Source organism: Fundulus heteroclitus, chromosome 9 (assembly GCF_011125445.2).
Source record: "Fundulus heteroclitus isolate FHET01 chromosome 9, MU-UCD_Fhet_4.1, whole genome shotgun sequence".
Taxonomy (NCBI): Eukaryota; Metazoa; Chordata; class Actinopteri; order Cyprinodontiformes; family Fundulidae; genus Fundulus; species Fundulus heteroclitus.
The window spans coordinates 14,057,832-14,071,627 of record NC_046369.1 but is presented as its reverse complement, the minus strand read 5'-3'; the positions used below and the strand labels follow the sequence as shown (position 1 = coordinate 14,071,627).

Genomic DNA, 13,796 nt, shown 5'->3' with positions numbered 1-13,796 from the left:
GCTCCTCTCATAACCTTTACCACAATAAGCGTACACACAGCACTTAAAAGGCACATAGGACTTTTAAGTCTCATCAACTTCCAGCCCTGAGGTGCTCCAGCATGACCCCCATGTTGCATGAATACAGTCACCTGGGTTGTTGGCTGATGTATATGCATGAAAGGGGCAGTCCAGGCCACATCCCCCTGCTGTTCTTTATGCATGAGCTGGGCCACTCCAAATCATCACTCCTTCAGTTTCGACAGGATCCACCTCTTTCTCCCAATCCTCCTTTGATGTGGTGCAGAGAGTCATTTACTTTCTCTCTTTCTTTTTTTTTTTTACTTTTTAAATATTAAACACATCCAGTTAAAAATGATTCCATTAGTGTTGTTTTGTTTCAGGAGTTTAGGAGTTCACCATTTTTCAGCAAGTAAATACCCCGTACAGCTGCACATATCGTTTAGCTGTAGTAAAGTATGACTTTATTTTTTATATGTAGACTCTCCACAGCAGTGATTGCATAATTATGGCAAACTGATTAACATATTTAGTTAGGCAACAATATTTCATATCCAACCAATTTACAAGCAAGACTTTAATGAAGTAGAAATGAAGGCATGGTGCCAATGCATCTAACTGGTCCCTTCTGTTAAATTCATTATTACTGTAGAAATATTAGTGACAGGTAATACAGATATATGCGTCACTGATGCTCACAGCAAGAAAGTCATCAGTATGAAAGTGGAAAGGTTTACTGGTTCTTCCTGTGCCTGTGTATATAGCTTGGGTAACTTCCGCTTCCTCGTCCAAAAATGAATAACAAACAACAACAACAAAAAAACACAAATTCTAACTTGTCCAGACACTTTTGGGTTTGTGTTTACAGGGCTGTCTGTTTTGGAAAACCCGGATTTATCCCGTGATGGGACTGATAAACTGTCCTGGTTGTAACTGAAATATGTCCTGGCTGCAAGATGACAGCATAGACAGGCTCCAGTCAGCCAGCAATCATCAGAAGGATAAAACACTGTGTAGATGATAGTGGAGGGCTGATGGCATTCCATCAAGAACTGAAAAATACTGCTGGGGACGTATAAAGTGGTGCATGAGGAGGTAAAAGGTAACTCGAGATATAGCTTCCGAAAGTATAAAAAAGAAGGCCCAAGTCACTCAAGGACAGCAAAGGGGGATATTTCTGAGGAATCAACATCAAACTTTTTAAGCTTCCAATAAGAGATCAGGGGCATGCGGGTCATCCATGTGGTGAACATCCACCTATTGATTTGATGTTTGTGCCTCGCCTGCCCTTCTCTGCTCACCAATAACAGCGCTATAGAGTTCCAGCTCAGCATGGAATGGCACTCCAGGAGCAAAAAAAACATTGGTCCTCCAGTAATTCTCATCCAAACAAGCCAAATCACAACCAAAAAAATTATAATAAAAGTCAAATGTCCTCTACTGCAGCACTGTATAAAAAGCAACTTGAATAATGTGTGAAAGAGGTACCTTTCAGTCCTGTTAATAGCGCTCGTGTGTGAGCACATAAAACCTTTTGCCAACTGATGTTGAACTAAACAGCCCTAAAATGATGTATAATTACAGCTGGCCGATGGTAGGGGCTGTTTGGGAATGGGCTTGTTTGTCAGCGACAGGGAGGAGATAATTCAGGAGGCAAACAAAGCAAGTGTGGCTCTCTTTGGATATGTACAGTGTGAGGAATGTGAGGGTCTGTTAGGAGAGCCACTACATTTTCCTTTTGAGCGAAACATGTCCTTTCATGACCAGTCTCGTCCTGTCCAGGCTGGTAAAGACTCAAACCATGCAAGGTATGCCGGCAGAACGTCAAAATTCAGACACGCAACGCAATGTGGAAACTTATGTTAACTGCGTCCCAACCAGAGACTTCCCTTCTATGCTTGAACTAACAAGAACGACTCCAGTGGCGTGATGTGTACATATGCTGCCATCTTATTTATTATTACATCAGGCATATTAGTCTTAAGACCTTTTTTTTTTTTAACTCTCCTTATTACCGTTCAGACTCGGTCCTTTTTTTATACTTTTCCAGTCAGCCATATTTGCTCTTTCTCTAGCTGTTGGAGACAAGTGGAAGAGGGCAAAGGCCATCTCGGGCGCAGGCAGATGGGAAGAGCAGACAGATCTGTTGCTGATACTGCCAAGCTTATTCTTCACTGTCTCATTACTGGATGGCCAATGTCTGCCTGTTGGCCCTTTCACTCATTTTTTTCTCTCTCCTTTCTTTGTCTCTAGCTATCTGCTAAACACACATACACAGCAGACGTTAACGTCACACAAACGAGACTGACATGCTGACCATTCCCCTCTGTGCGCACAGCAGAGCGAAAACCTACTTTCTCCCACAAACGCACCTGCTGTTGTTTCCTTTTGTGTTTTTTTTTTCCCTTAGTCTGAGCCCTGGACAAACTTGCTTCTTCAGAGCAAACACAACGCTTTGTGTGGAACCCCATTCAACACCCAGGCAGTGTAAACTGGCAAAGCAAAGGCATAAAGAGGCATAAAAAAACCTAAGCCAAAAACAAATCAGTACAAGAAATAAGGCAAAACAAGATAATCTTTAGAAGAATAACGTGAACAATCAAACCTGGTCTTGGAATGGATAAAGCAGGCTAATGTTACACTTCAGAATTGGCCTCAATCCCGAGCATAATTTTTATTGATCATGCTTAGCATTTTTGATAATTCATTTTAAATCGAGTTAAATATATACAACAGCTGGTGTTGTTGTATTTTTAATTAACCCAGAAATCAAAGGCTTTAAGTAAATCCTTAAAATCCCAAAAATAAGTACAACCTTCATGCTCACGGTGAATGGGTGCACACTTCTGACCAACACTATAGATGAAGAAAATGCAACTATACAAAAGAAAACTCTTGTCCTCACAAACATTTTTAGTACCAACTTAACCAGTGTTCTTTTCTTTTCATTTCAGAATAAACTTGAACGTTTAAAATCTAAAACCCTCAACAAGACAAACAAATGATACTGTCGCACCCCAAACCTGTAGATGTAACTTCTCCCAGCTTTTGATTCACCTAAGTTTGCTTTATCTATGCAGCCCCATTTCACAGCAGGAGTCCTCTCAACGCACTTTTTAAAAGACAAACGAGTCCTATTGAAAGCAATATTTACACAATCTAAGTCAATCCAAACAAAACCCAACCTAAAGAGTGACCATTCATTGAGTTTCTCTGGAAAGAATCTAATTAAAAATCACAATAGCCTGTGCTGTCCTGACATGACAAAGGGCCAACGCACAGGCAGTCTGATCAAATAATAGGCCCTCAAGCCCTCATTTCTAGGCAAGGCAAGGCAAGGCAAGGCAAATTTATTTATATAGCACAATTCAGTACAAGACAATACAAAGTGCTTTACATGATTAAGATATACCAAAATAATAAAATGTAGATAGAAAATAGAATAAAAGCAAGTAGGGATAGAATGTAGTAACAAAAAAGAACATTAAAAACAGTAAAACTGTTTAACTAGAACAGTCAAAGGCAATTTTAAACAGATGTGTTTTTAATCTTGATTTAAAAGAACTCAGGCTTTCCGCACTTTTACAGTTTTCTGGAAGTTTGTTCCAGATAAACGGAGCATAGGAACTAAATGCTGCTTCTCCATGTTTAGTTCTGGTTCTAGGTATGTGGAGTAGGCTGGAGCCAGAAGACCTTAGTGGTCTGGAGGGTTGATACACTGATAACAAGTCTGTGATGTATTTAGGTGCTAAGCCATTTAAGGATTTATAGACTAACAGAAGTATTTTAAAGTCTATTCTCTGAGATACAGGGAGCCAGTGTAAGGACTTTAGAGGTAAAGTCTAGGTAATGGTCGGTATCGTAAGCCTCAATGGTTTAATGGATTATGACACGATTTTAACTCTATATACACTCAGCAAATGAAAGAGCAATTTTACAGAAATATCTTGACCACATCATATATTGAACCGTCTCTATATCTTAGGTAAAAATAAACATAACAAAATGTCTCTAAAAGTGATCAAACATGAGCAAAACCAATCTCAGGCCTTAAAAAAAATCAGATCAGCAGGTGGTTAAAGCTAAAACTAAGAAAAGTTAAAAATAAGTGGGGAAAAAAATGATCGCTAGGTATGAAAACCAGCCGTACAACGTGGTTTAAAGTGAGGTGGAAGCTGGATGATTGGAAGGTTTTTGATAGCGCACAAAACATGCCAAGAGACGGAGAGGGATAAGTTTAATTGGTTCCACCTGGCTGGGAGTGGCAAAAGAAAATATGGAGGATATGAGCTTGAAGGCTTGTGTATATGCGAGAGCATGTGTGTCTATGTGTTTAAACACACCGAAGTGAGTTTCTGGTGCCCTCTAGGTCACGCAGAGCGATGCAGAATTTCCAACAGCCTCAACACAGTGGTTTAATTTAACAGACTCAATAACTTCTGCCTCAGGAGCTACTCTGCCAGGCTGGGATCTGTTTCGGGGCAATGCAAACACAAGGATGGAATTTTTAAAAACTTTTCAAGATAAAAGCAAAAAAAAAAAAAAAAAATTCTCATTTCAGCTTTAGTCACTAGCTCAAACTGCAGCAGAAGTAACAGGGAAATACTCAAACATGGATAACTCCCTGTGATCTCACAACACAGCGAGCCGACGGTCCCCCAATGGCAACTTTGCCTTATTTCTGACACTGTAAAACACAGTGGGGAAGAGAGGCAAATCAAAAGAAAAAGAAAAAACCAACAACAACAACAACAACAAAAAAAAAACATGACAACAAAGACCAACAGCAAGTCGTGTCATCTCCAGAGTGCACTTCATACGCCTGTTGGTCTCCCTCCAAGGACTCCCAGAGGACTTCGTGAAAGTCTTAGTGGAGCCAGATGGCCCCCATCTTAGGTATTCAGCTGTGGCAATGAAGTAAGAGCCAAGGAGGTGTCACAGTCAAAGCTAAATGCGCCCGCCATTGCCACCAACATATGTGCACACACGCAAACACAGTACCAAACAGCAGAACAGAAACTGGGGCTTTGTCATTGTTAGAGCATGGTTTGAAAAAAACAAAGGAAGACAGAAATTCAGTTTAAAGTGTTGGAGTGTCTGTATCATGGTATGTGTATTTCTGTGGTTGTCTAAGTACTTCAGTAAGGGTGGTTTTGTGCAAACACATAGTTGGAACATATATCTCTGCCCCTTTGCCGTTTGTGTGTATATATTTAAAAGAGCAGAGAAAAGTCGACATACGTTTGGTGAACAGTGGCCCACTATTCATTTCACGTCAAACTCTAAACAGATCCTTTATTTGTCATAAATTATTTCTCGACATCACAGAAAATCCTATGAAGTACTGTTCTATGCATGTTTGTGCATTTACCAGTGACTATGCCTTCTGTAAGTATGAGATAGACACACACTCATGGACTAACAATAAATGCACGCTGTTCATAACTTGTTTTTGATTTTTCTGAGAAACATCGTCCTGGTTCTGTGAAGAGTGTGCTGTGATCTGTGAAAAGTATGCAGCTCTGTAACTACTACCCAAATAAATACACCATTCATAGTTGCTGTGCATTTGAATTTGATAATGCATCGATGTGGGTTCTAATGGGCTTGCAGCTGAGCATTCTCACATATGTGCGCCACGGCTTTCCGGCCAAGTCACCCATCGTGGCGACCTATTTTCTGCCTCTCTAAATCCCGGACCACATCCCCTCTGTTTACTGGAAATCTTTCCCTTGTGCCTTGTCCCATATCCTGTAATCCTTTGCCACGTTCCAAGAACCCATGTTCAGCTATTGTCCTCCTCACCTGTTCTGCACTGCCAATCATCCACGTCACCTTCTGTTGTCTCACTTCAACCTGAGCCAACTTTTCCTGAATTGTAAATCCTTGTAGTTCCCGCTGTTATCTTCCCCGTCTTTAATTGAAATGACACTTTATATTCACCTGTCTTCTTTATTTTTAGCTAACAAGCTCAGTTTTCCCATTTCTGCATTTTCTTGACAGATATTAGATTTACCTTATCTTCTCTATATTACAGAGGTTATCTTTGCCAGGTTTATTCCTGATATTGATGGGTTAACTCAGGGGGCCCAGTTAAAGATAGAAAACAGAGCATTGCTGCTATCCTCCATAGACATTTATCTGTCAAATTCTTCTCTATCAACACACTTACATCCCTCCTTCAGCGCTTTGTCTTCCCAGCACAGGAGAACCGCTTTCTTTCTCTGGGCTCTGGAGTGGATTTTAATAACTTGACATTTGTCATCTGCTTGTGTGGACTGAGCTGGATTTGTCCTGTGCTCCTTCTTGAAGGCCCAAGTGGGAACATGCCTGAACATATAATCTATAATTCAGCTTGCATGTTCATTGTTGTTCAGTGTTTGCGCTTGTCCAAGCTTATTTTGCCAAGGATTTTTCCAGGCTGGAGTGCTGAAACCAAATAAGCTTTGACACGAACGTACCCAACCCAACTTTTTTTCTTCTTCTCCGGAGATGTGCAGAGAAATCCCTTGGTGACCGAAATCAGATGGTTTTAAGACTCGTTTCCTCTGATCAGTTGGAACACAATTTTCACATTCAGTGAATGCACGATTTAATACCCTACAATGTGGTACTGACTACAACATCTGTCTGTCAGAAAACCTGACGGATTTGGTCAGGTCAGCAACCTTTTAGAAATATCGAAGCGAGCGAATACTGCTCTTCTTGTAAAGCTGGCTGCTTGTTTCTAATATAAAATGCTATCACCAGTTTCAGGTGTTAAAAAAAACAAAAAATTTATAATTTTGAGAAGAAATCAGAGCGTGCTCCAAATTGGTATCGGCAATTAAAATCTCTCCAAAGACCCAAAGTTAGAAATCAGTCTCAAAATCACGATCATGGCATCTCCACTTTTTGCCATTTAGCTTTAGTACTTTGTCATTTAGCCAATCTCACAATGATAAATGGCTCCCACATCAGTCAAATGTTTCAAATGGTCTTGGTCAAGACAGAAAAACGAATGAGCACTTTAAAGGCTAGCATAATACAAGTAGCTTCAAAAATGGGCAGACAACCGTTAAATAGCCTAGCCCTGTTAAACCTGGTCAAATAGTAACAGCGTCTCTATACCAGAGGAACTCACACCCCAGTCAAAGCACTGCAGGTTTGTGTCTAACAATGACTAAGCTATGTTGGGCAAGGTTTCCTTTCTCTGGCCCAACTCTCCCACCAGACAAATGCTGCCCACACCAGCGCTGGTGGATCTGACAGCCAGAAAGGCCTAGTGTTTGTGCTGCCAGCCAGGCAGCATTAGCTCAGCTTCATCCAGCCCTGGAAACGAGGCAGATGGCAGTAGAAAAGAGGAAGAAAAAAAAAAAAAGATACTGCACCGTGTGAGTCTATGTATTGAAAACAGTCAGAAAAAGGAGGTCTGAAAAAAAACCAAACCTGGTGTGTAGCAGCATGTCTGTTCTCCTATAATATTCTTATGACTATAAAAGGTACTTTGTTAATGCCTAATCTTCAGTAGCTCTTTATCGTGTCCTTCATAGTACTATTTAGCTATTTTAAACCTGCTTTATCTGTGCGTACTCGTGTATTGGATGTTCGGGCACATCTGTCAGCTGCTGTGGCCTGACTGTCTGTGGATGTCCAATCAACCCAATTCATCAAGGGACTGTAAGGGCTACCAATGAGCGGTTCAGCTATACATGAATGACAGTTGATTAGTACAATCAAAATAATATGTAATTAACATCCTTCTAAACGTCCAAGTATAAAAGACCGACGTTGCCATTTCTAGTGTTTTTACAAATTTTGACGTGGTTGTAGTAGATTACTCATTTGAACCACAGAGGATTTTTGTGGGATGTTTTTTTTTTTTTTTCCCTTAAAACTGTGCATAAACATTAAAGGTAAGCTTACATAAAGGATGATATGTGTGGAAAAACTGTACTTTTTACAGTAAACTGTCCAGACGTTGGGGTCAGGACCTCACAGGGATATGACCAATTTTTGGGTGTTGAGGTCCTCTCCAGAAATCAAAGCAAAAAAAATAAAATAAAAATTATTTTAAAATCATATTTTGCTCTAACAAGCACCAACAGATCAATAGGAAAAACACATTGGTATTTGATGCTGCGTTTGTTTTCCGTTTTGCCTGTCTATTTGACTTATTACCTCACTGCTAAAAGTGAAAAGTTTCTTTCGCTGCAATAATTGGGTAATGCAGCTCAAAAGTTTCGGGAACCGCCTCAGAACCGTGAATAGAGCATCACGGATCCATATTCAAGGCACAAAAGCTTCACGCTCTAGCAAATACATTGCATTTCCTCCATTCAGAGATGTCCTGATGTGGCGGGGAAGAAAAAACAAACAGGTGGAAGGTTTACCTCTGATGATGGAGAGCCTGGCGTTGACGGTTATCTCGCCCTCGCTGTTCTCGGCTACACATTCGTAAATGTTCTCATCGCGTGGCGCTCGGAGGGGCTGGATTCTGAGCACAGCGCCAGCCCCCTCGTCGAATTCAATGGTCTGTAAGATGAAGCATGAAGGAAAAAAAAACGTTGAGGTTGCTTTCGTGTGGGATTTCATTTTAAACACCTTGAGTGTCAAACTTGCCAGTCAAGCGCAAGTAAAAAGTAGATCTCCGCAGAATTTTCATCACAATCATTTTCTGCGTAATATTTTAAGTGATTATGTACAATTTTAACAATTCAACACAGTCTTATGGGCTTTAATCAATTACTTTAGATTGCTTACTTCTACAACTAATATTTAACTTTAGTAAATCAATTACATTAAATAGTGCAACTATACAGCAAAAGACAATTGCAGTTAATCACATATAAACATAAACGGTGCATCTGTTTATACTTAATGAATACAGAAAGTGGAGAATAGTTTTAGCTCATTTAATCAGATGTTATGGTTTGCCATTGTTAGTAACAGTATGAATGTATTTTATTCCTATTGTCAGCTGGACTCAAATATGAACATGAGCCCACTGTGCTTGGTTAAAATGAAGACAGGTACCCTCCACTTCCAAATTTGATTCTTATGAAGCCAGAGGACAAAAAAAGGAATAAGAAAACTCATGTAAAGAAACAGATTTTGCCTCCACACAGTTTGTGCTTTGTGTTTTGATCTTGATTAAATCTGTAATTCTGATCTGTTTTGCTTTGTTGGTATTTGGATAACCTTATCTGCTCTTACTGAAGATCAATTCATCAATTGGTACAAAGCAAGACTTTTGATGGCGGCACTCTTGAGAAAAAAGAAAGAAAAAAAAAGCTTTTGGCACCAACAGTCATTTTCTAACCTAATTCCTTAGGTCTAATTTTGGATGGACCGGTCAAAGAAGATGGCCAGACTCCCAGCTTCACAGCAAAATACTACAGTCCCAGTGTCTAACCCCCAACCTCCTAAATACAAGCTTATACCCTGTCAGCCAAGGCCTTATTGCTCCAACCGTTTCAGCAATGTGTGACTTTGAGACACAAGCAGGAGTCTTCAGCAGCTCTGCTGTTCTTGTGACGCACATCCCAGGCCTGAGCGGCTAATTAGGCTAAAAACACTGCAGAGCATGGCATCATGATCAATATCAAAGCAGCTGTCTAGAGGGCAGAGGAGATACGAACAAAAATAAAGCCACCACTTCAAAACCCACTTTACTTCTTTCTTTTTTTTATGTCCAGCTAAATGGGAGGAAGAGAAGCGTCCATTTGGTTGGACTCCTTCATGCCCATGGCTTTGTTTCCGACTCAGTATGAAGAAGAAACACAAGCACAAACAGAATTTTTTTATTATTATTATTATGTCCTTCGTTGGGATTCTGATCCTTAATGTTACTGCTAATTTTTTATAATTTTTTTTTTTTTGCTTTTCAGCACCCTCCCCCATGGTTTCCCTCATGACACCATGCGTGCATGTGCAAGTTCGAGTGTGCGCATAGATCTGAGTGCTGTCACTGTTAAATAAAGCAACTTTTTAATTAAGAGACATTGAGCATCAATCAAGACTTTTAGAGATGCCATCTGGGATGCCTGCCGAGAAGTGAATAACAAACATCATGAATAACGCACACGCATAATCATGCAGACAGGGCGGCTTCCAGGAAAGGAAAAACATAGCAGAGGCAAAATGTGACAATAACAGAGTCAGTCAAGTGCAAAAAGGACAGACTAGAGAAAAGGAAGTGCTCTGCATTTCATTACTGGGCATCCGTAGCTAATGATGGACGTGTAAATGTTTACAGGTTAAAGAAGCAAATCCATGAAAGGTGCAATGGCAGTTGTCTACATCAGTTTGTAAAAATCGTAAGAGAAAAGCTAAAATAACGATCCTTTTAAAAAGGATATGATAGATTCAAGCTGAAAGTAAACAGCTTGTGCCGTGAATGCGGTTTAAAATTGTAGAACGGAGATTGAAAACTGCTGTCACTGTACAGTGGGGCTGCACCGTATAACACAAAGTTATAGTTATCGCAATGTCACGGATCGCAATATGCAAATCGCAAAGAATCGCCTGGTGTGCAATAAGTGTTTGCTAATTATTTAAGCCTCCTGCTTTCATGCACTCAGTGCCCCCAATATGTTTGGTGACCTGTGTTGTTCAATGGAACAAAAAAAGTTTGAGAAGGTAAAGTAAATAAGAAACTACAGCTAAGTTGTTTAATAGCCATGGCATCACATGTTGGACAGAGGCAAGCCTTTCATTAAAAGCTTGTGTTTGAGATGGATGTTATTTATATTTATTTTTTTAGTAGCTGGGTAGACTACTCATTGTGTTTTGGGGTATGTCTCTACTGGCTTGTTATCTACCGATTCATTATTTTGCCTGTTGTTCTTTGCAAAATAGCTCAAACTCAGATAGTACAGAGATTATTTGAAAAGCCCCTTTCAAGATGTTTGGCTGAGTTTAGGTTTAAAACATTCTAACACATGAATATGCTTTTCTGGAAGGTGAACCCTCACCGCAGTCCTGCCGTCAACTCTGACCAGCTTCCATGCCTCCGCTGAAGAAATTGATCCTTTCCACCATCCTATGAAGATGGGTCTTGTGTGTTCAGGGTGAAAGCAGCGTTGCCAGTGCACACAAACCCACCGTAATTTGCACGTAGAACAAAAAGTTGCATTCTGGGCTCATCTGACCAGAGATGCTTCTTTCACACGTTTGCTGTGGTCCCTACATGGCTTGAGGCAAACTGCAGTGGACTAATTACAGCTTCCTTCTAAAATTGACTTTCATCCTGCCATTCTTACATAAAGGTCAGCTTTGTGGAGTACCTAACTAATAATTGTCCAGTCAATACACTTTCCAGCCACAGCAGTGGATATCTGTTGCTCCTCCAGAGATACCACTGTCCTCTTGACTTCCTCTCTGATCAATGCTCCCTTTTCCTAAACAGGTCAATTTACACGTACGGCCATGTCGGTTTGCAGTTGTAACATACACTTCCCGTTTTCATATGATGGACTAACCAGGGCTCCTTGAGCTATACCAAGCTTGGAATATTGTTCTATGACCTAACCCCTGCATACAAGTTTCACAATTTTATTTCTGAGTGGTGTGCTGTGTTCCTTGGTTTTCATAACGCAATTTATTTAGTAATGTTCTTTAACAAAACCACAATTTAGTTCTGGTCCATCACGAATAATCCTAAAAAGTAAGTTGAATATTGTGGTTGAAACAAGACAAAAAAACGTCCAGCATTTGTGACTTTTACATGAAGTAAAACTTATGATTGCAATTTATTTCAACCCAGAATCAACAGCAGAGAACATGCGCTCCTGTAGCTTCACTCAACACCATAACCTTTTCATGTGATTGGTTCTCAGGTTACTTCTAATAATTCACTTTACAAGAACTGCATGGGAACAGTTAGATTTTTTGGCCCATGGTTGTGTGACATGACAGTAGCAAACACGCTCTCTCCATATTAGTTTGGCCCGGCATACCTGTGAAGAGCAGCTAGGCAGCGCAGATTTCACAAACTTACCTCTATGCGCTGCGAGTTCACCTTCTTCCCTTTCTTGTTCCAGCTCACTTTCGGCTTGGGGTTGCCCGTTGCCTGGCAGACGAAGGAGACCACGCCCCCTGAGACACCAATCTGGTCAACGGGAACTTTAGTGAAGCGTGGCGGTGCTGGAGAGCAAAGAAAAACATACATTACCACAGGCACTAAGATAAATGCTGCACCACTGGTGCTAACTCAGTTCCTTTAATTACATTTCACAAAGAACTCACTTCCAAATGTCAACTGAGCGTGTGCGCAGGCGTCCACACATATCTTATCTTGGTCTGTATCTAATTTTTACTTTGCACATCTCACTTGTATCCACTCCTCGAGCTGCAGTGCTCTACAACTTTCTAATTTATATGGTAATGCCCAGGTTTTGATGATTACAAGCTTAAATACATATCATTCCACAAGGAAATAGACAAAGGACAAGGTCCAGTGAAGAGGCAAACTCTTTGGAAAAGGCCATTAAAAGGTATGACCCCATAAACTGTCGTTTTCCACTTTATGGTAATGGCTAACAGTTTCAGGCACTGGACATGGTGCAAAACTATCAGTAGTTGAACTGTACAAACAGAATATGAACCCACTGAGAACCGATGGTTAAAATGTCCAACGCAGTCCATCAAAAGTTTTACACACGTCTGGGTTAAAGTAGGTTTAAGAGAACAAACTGGGTAGAAAAAAAGGAGAAGAAGAAGAAAAAAAAGACCACAGCCTCCTGGGGAACTTGTTAAATCTGAATCACACAGATATACGGCAATGATCAAACGGCCAAGCGCACAACATCAAATTAATAATTGAGGGACCGCGGGCCGACACAGGTCTCCGAGCCCTGCTAAACACGTATGAGGGAGAATTCCTGCATTCATTACCCGGCGAAGGGAGGTGAGGAGAAGGAGAATGAAGCAAAAAGAAATGGCATGAGACATGGCGGAGGAAAAGAAGAAGGGTGAGCGCTGTGCCTCAGGAAAATAGGGCAGCTACACTCAACGTTCAACCTACTGCCTCCAAATATTAAGCCCGACAATTCTGATTTTAATATTGGGTAAATATACAAGCAACTACTGCACATTTCTTTCAAACAGGTGAATCTTTAAGTTATAATAAGATGACTGGATTCAATAAAGGACGAAACATTCAATTGCGTTTCACTGTTTTAAAGCCACGTGTAATTTATGAGCTAGCCCTGTTACAGTATCTGTGGTGGTAATATCGAGCGAAAGCTGCAATATCAACATCAAGTGAGTCATTATGGAATAAAAAGGGGTAAAAAACAAATAGAAAAGCATAGAACAAAAGGAAAAACCTTTTTCCACTGTACATTTCACAATGATCTATAATGTTAAGAATACAGTACTATAAAAGGTCAGGTGTGATATGAGCACCTTAGCCTTCGCCCAGTCTTCCAGGATGTGGCCTACTTCATCTTCCTGCAGCATAAAATGATCCCTTCTGGCAATTTACACTTTCAATTTCCATCCTGAACATCACTGCGCAGCTTTACACAACACAGCTCCTCCAGATTTGACCTCCCTTTACAATGTGCCCTCTGTTAAGACAGAAGAAGGCTTTACACACAGCAAGCCCGTGGCAGTGGTTCTTACTGAAGGCCAGCATTCTTTGATTAGTTTTTCCGCAGACCGTTTGACATTTCCACCCAGTCGCATTCTCCCCCTCTCTCCTGCTTCGCAAGATGAGACAGAGATGCAAAATAAATGTGAATGCCCGGACGTCTGTCTGAGTTTACCTCCTGACGGATTTGAGAGTGTTTTTTTTTTTAACACAACATACT

The 13,796-nt window shown here is 40.5% G+C and overlaps 1 protein-coding gene across 16 annotated transcripts in view; it reads right to left on the bottom strand.

The window, feature by feature from the left end:
- The window catches only part of ptprsa (protein tyrosine phosphatase receptor type Sa), a 302,454-nt gene that overhangs the window by 126,623 nt on the left and 162,035 nt on the right, over positions 1–13,796 (bottom strand). For all 16 annotated transcript variants that reach the window (XM_036141038.1, XM_036141042.1, XM_036141044.1 and 13 more), the window contains 2 exons: positions 11,981–12,126; positions 8,373–8,514 (listed from right to left, as the gene is read on the bottom strand). In XM_036141038.1, coding sequence (XP_035996931.1) covers positions 8,373–8,514; positions 11,981–12,126 — 288 coding nt within the window. The remainder of the gene's footprint in view (positions 1–8,372; positions 8,515–11,980; positions 12,127–13,796) is intronic.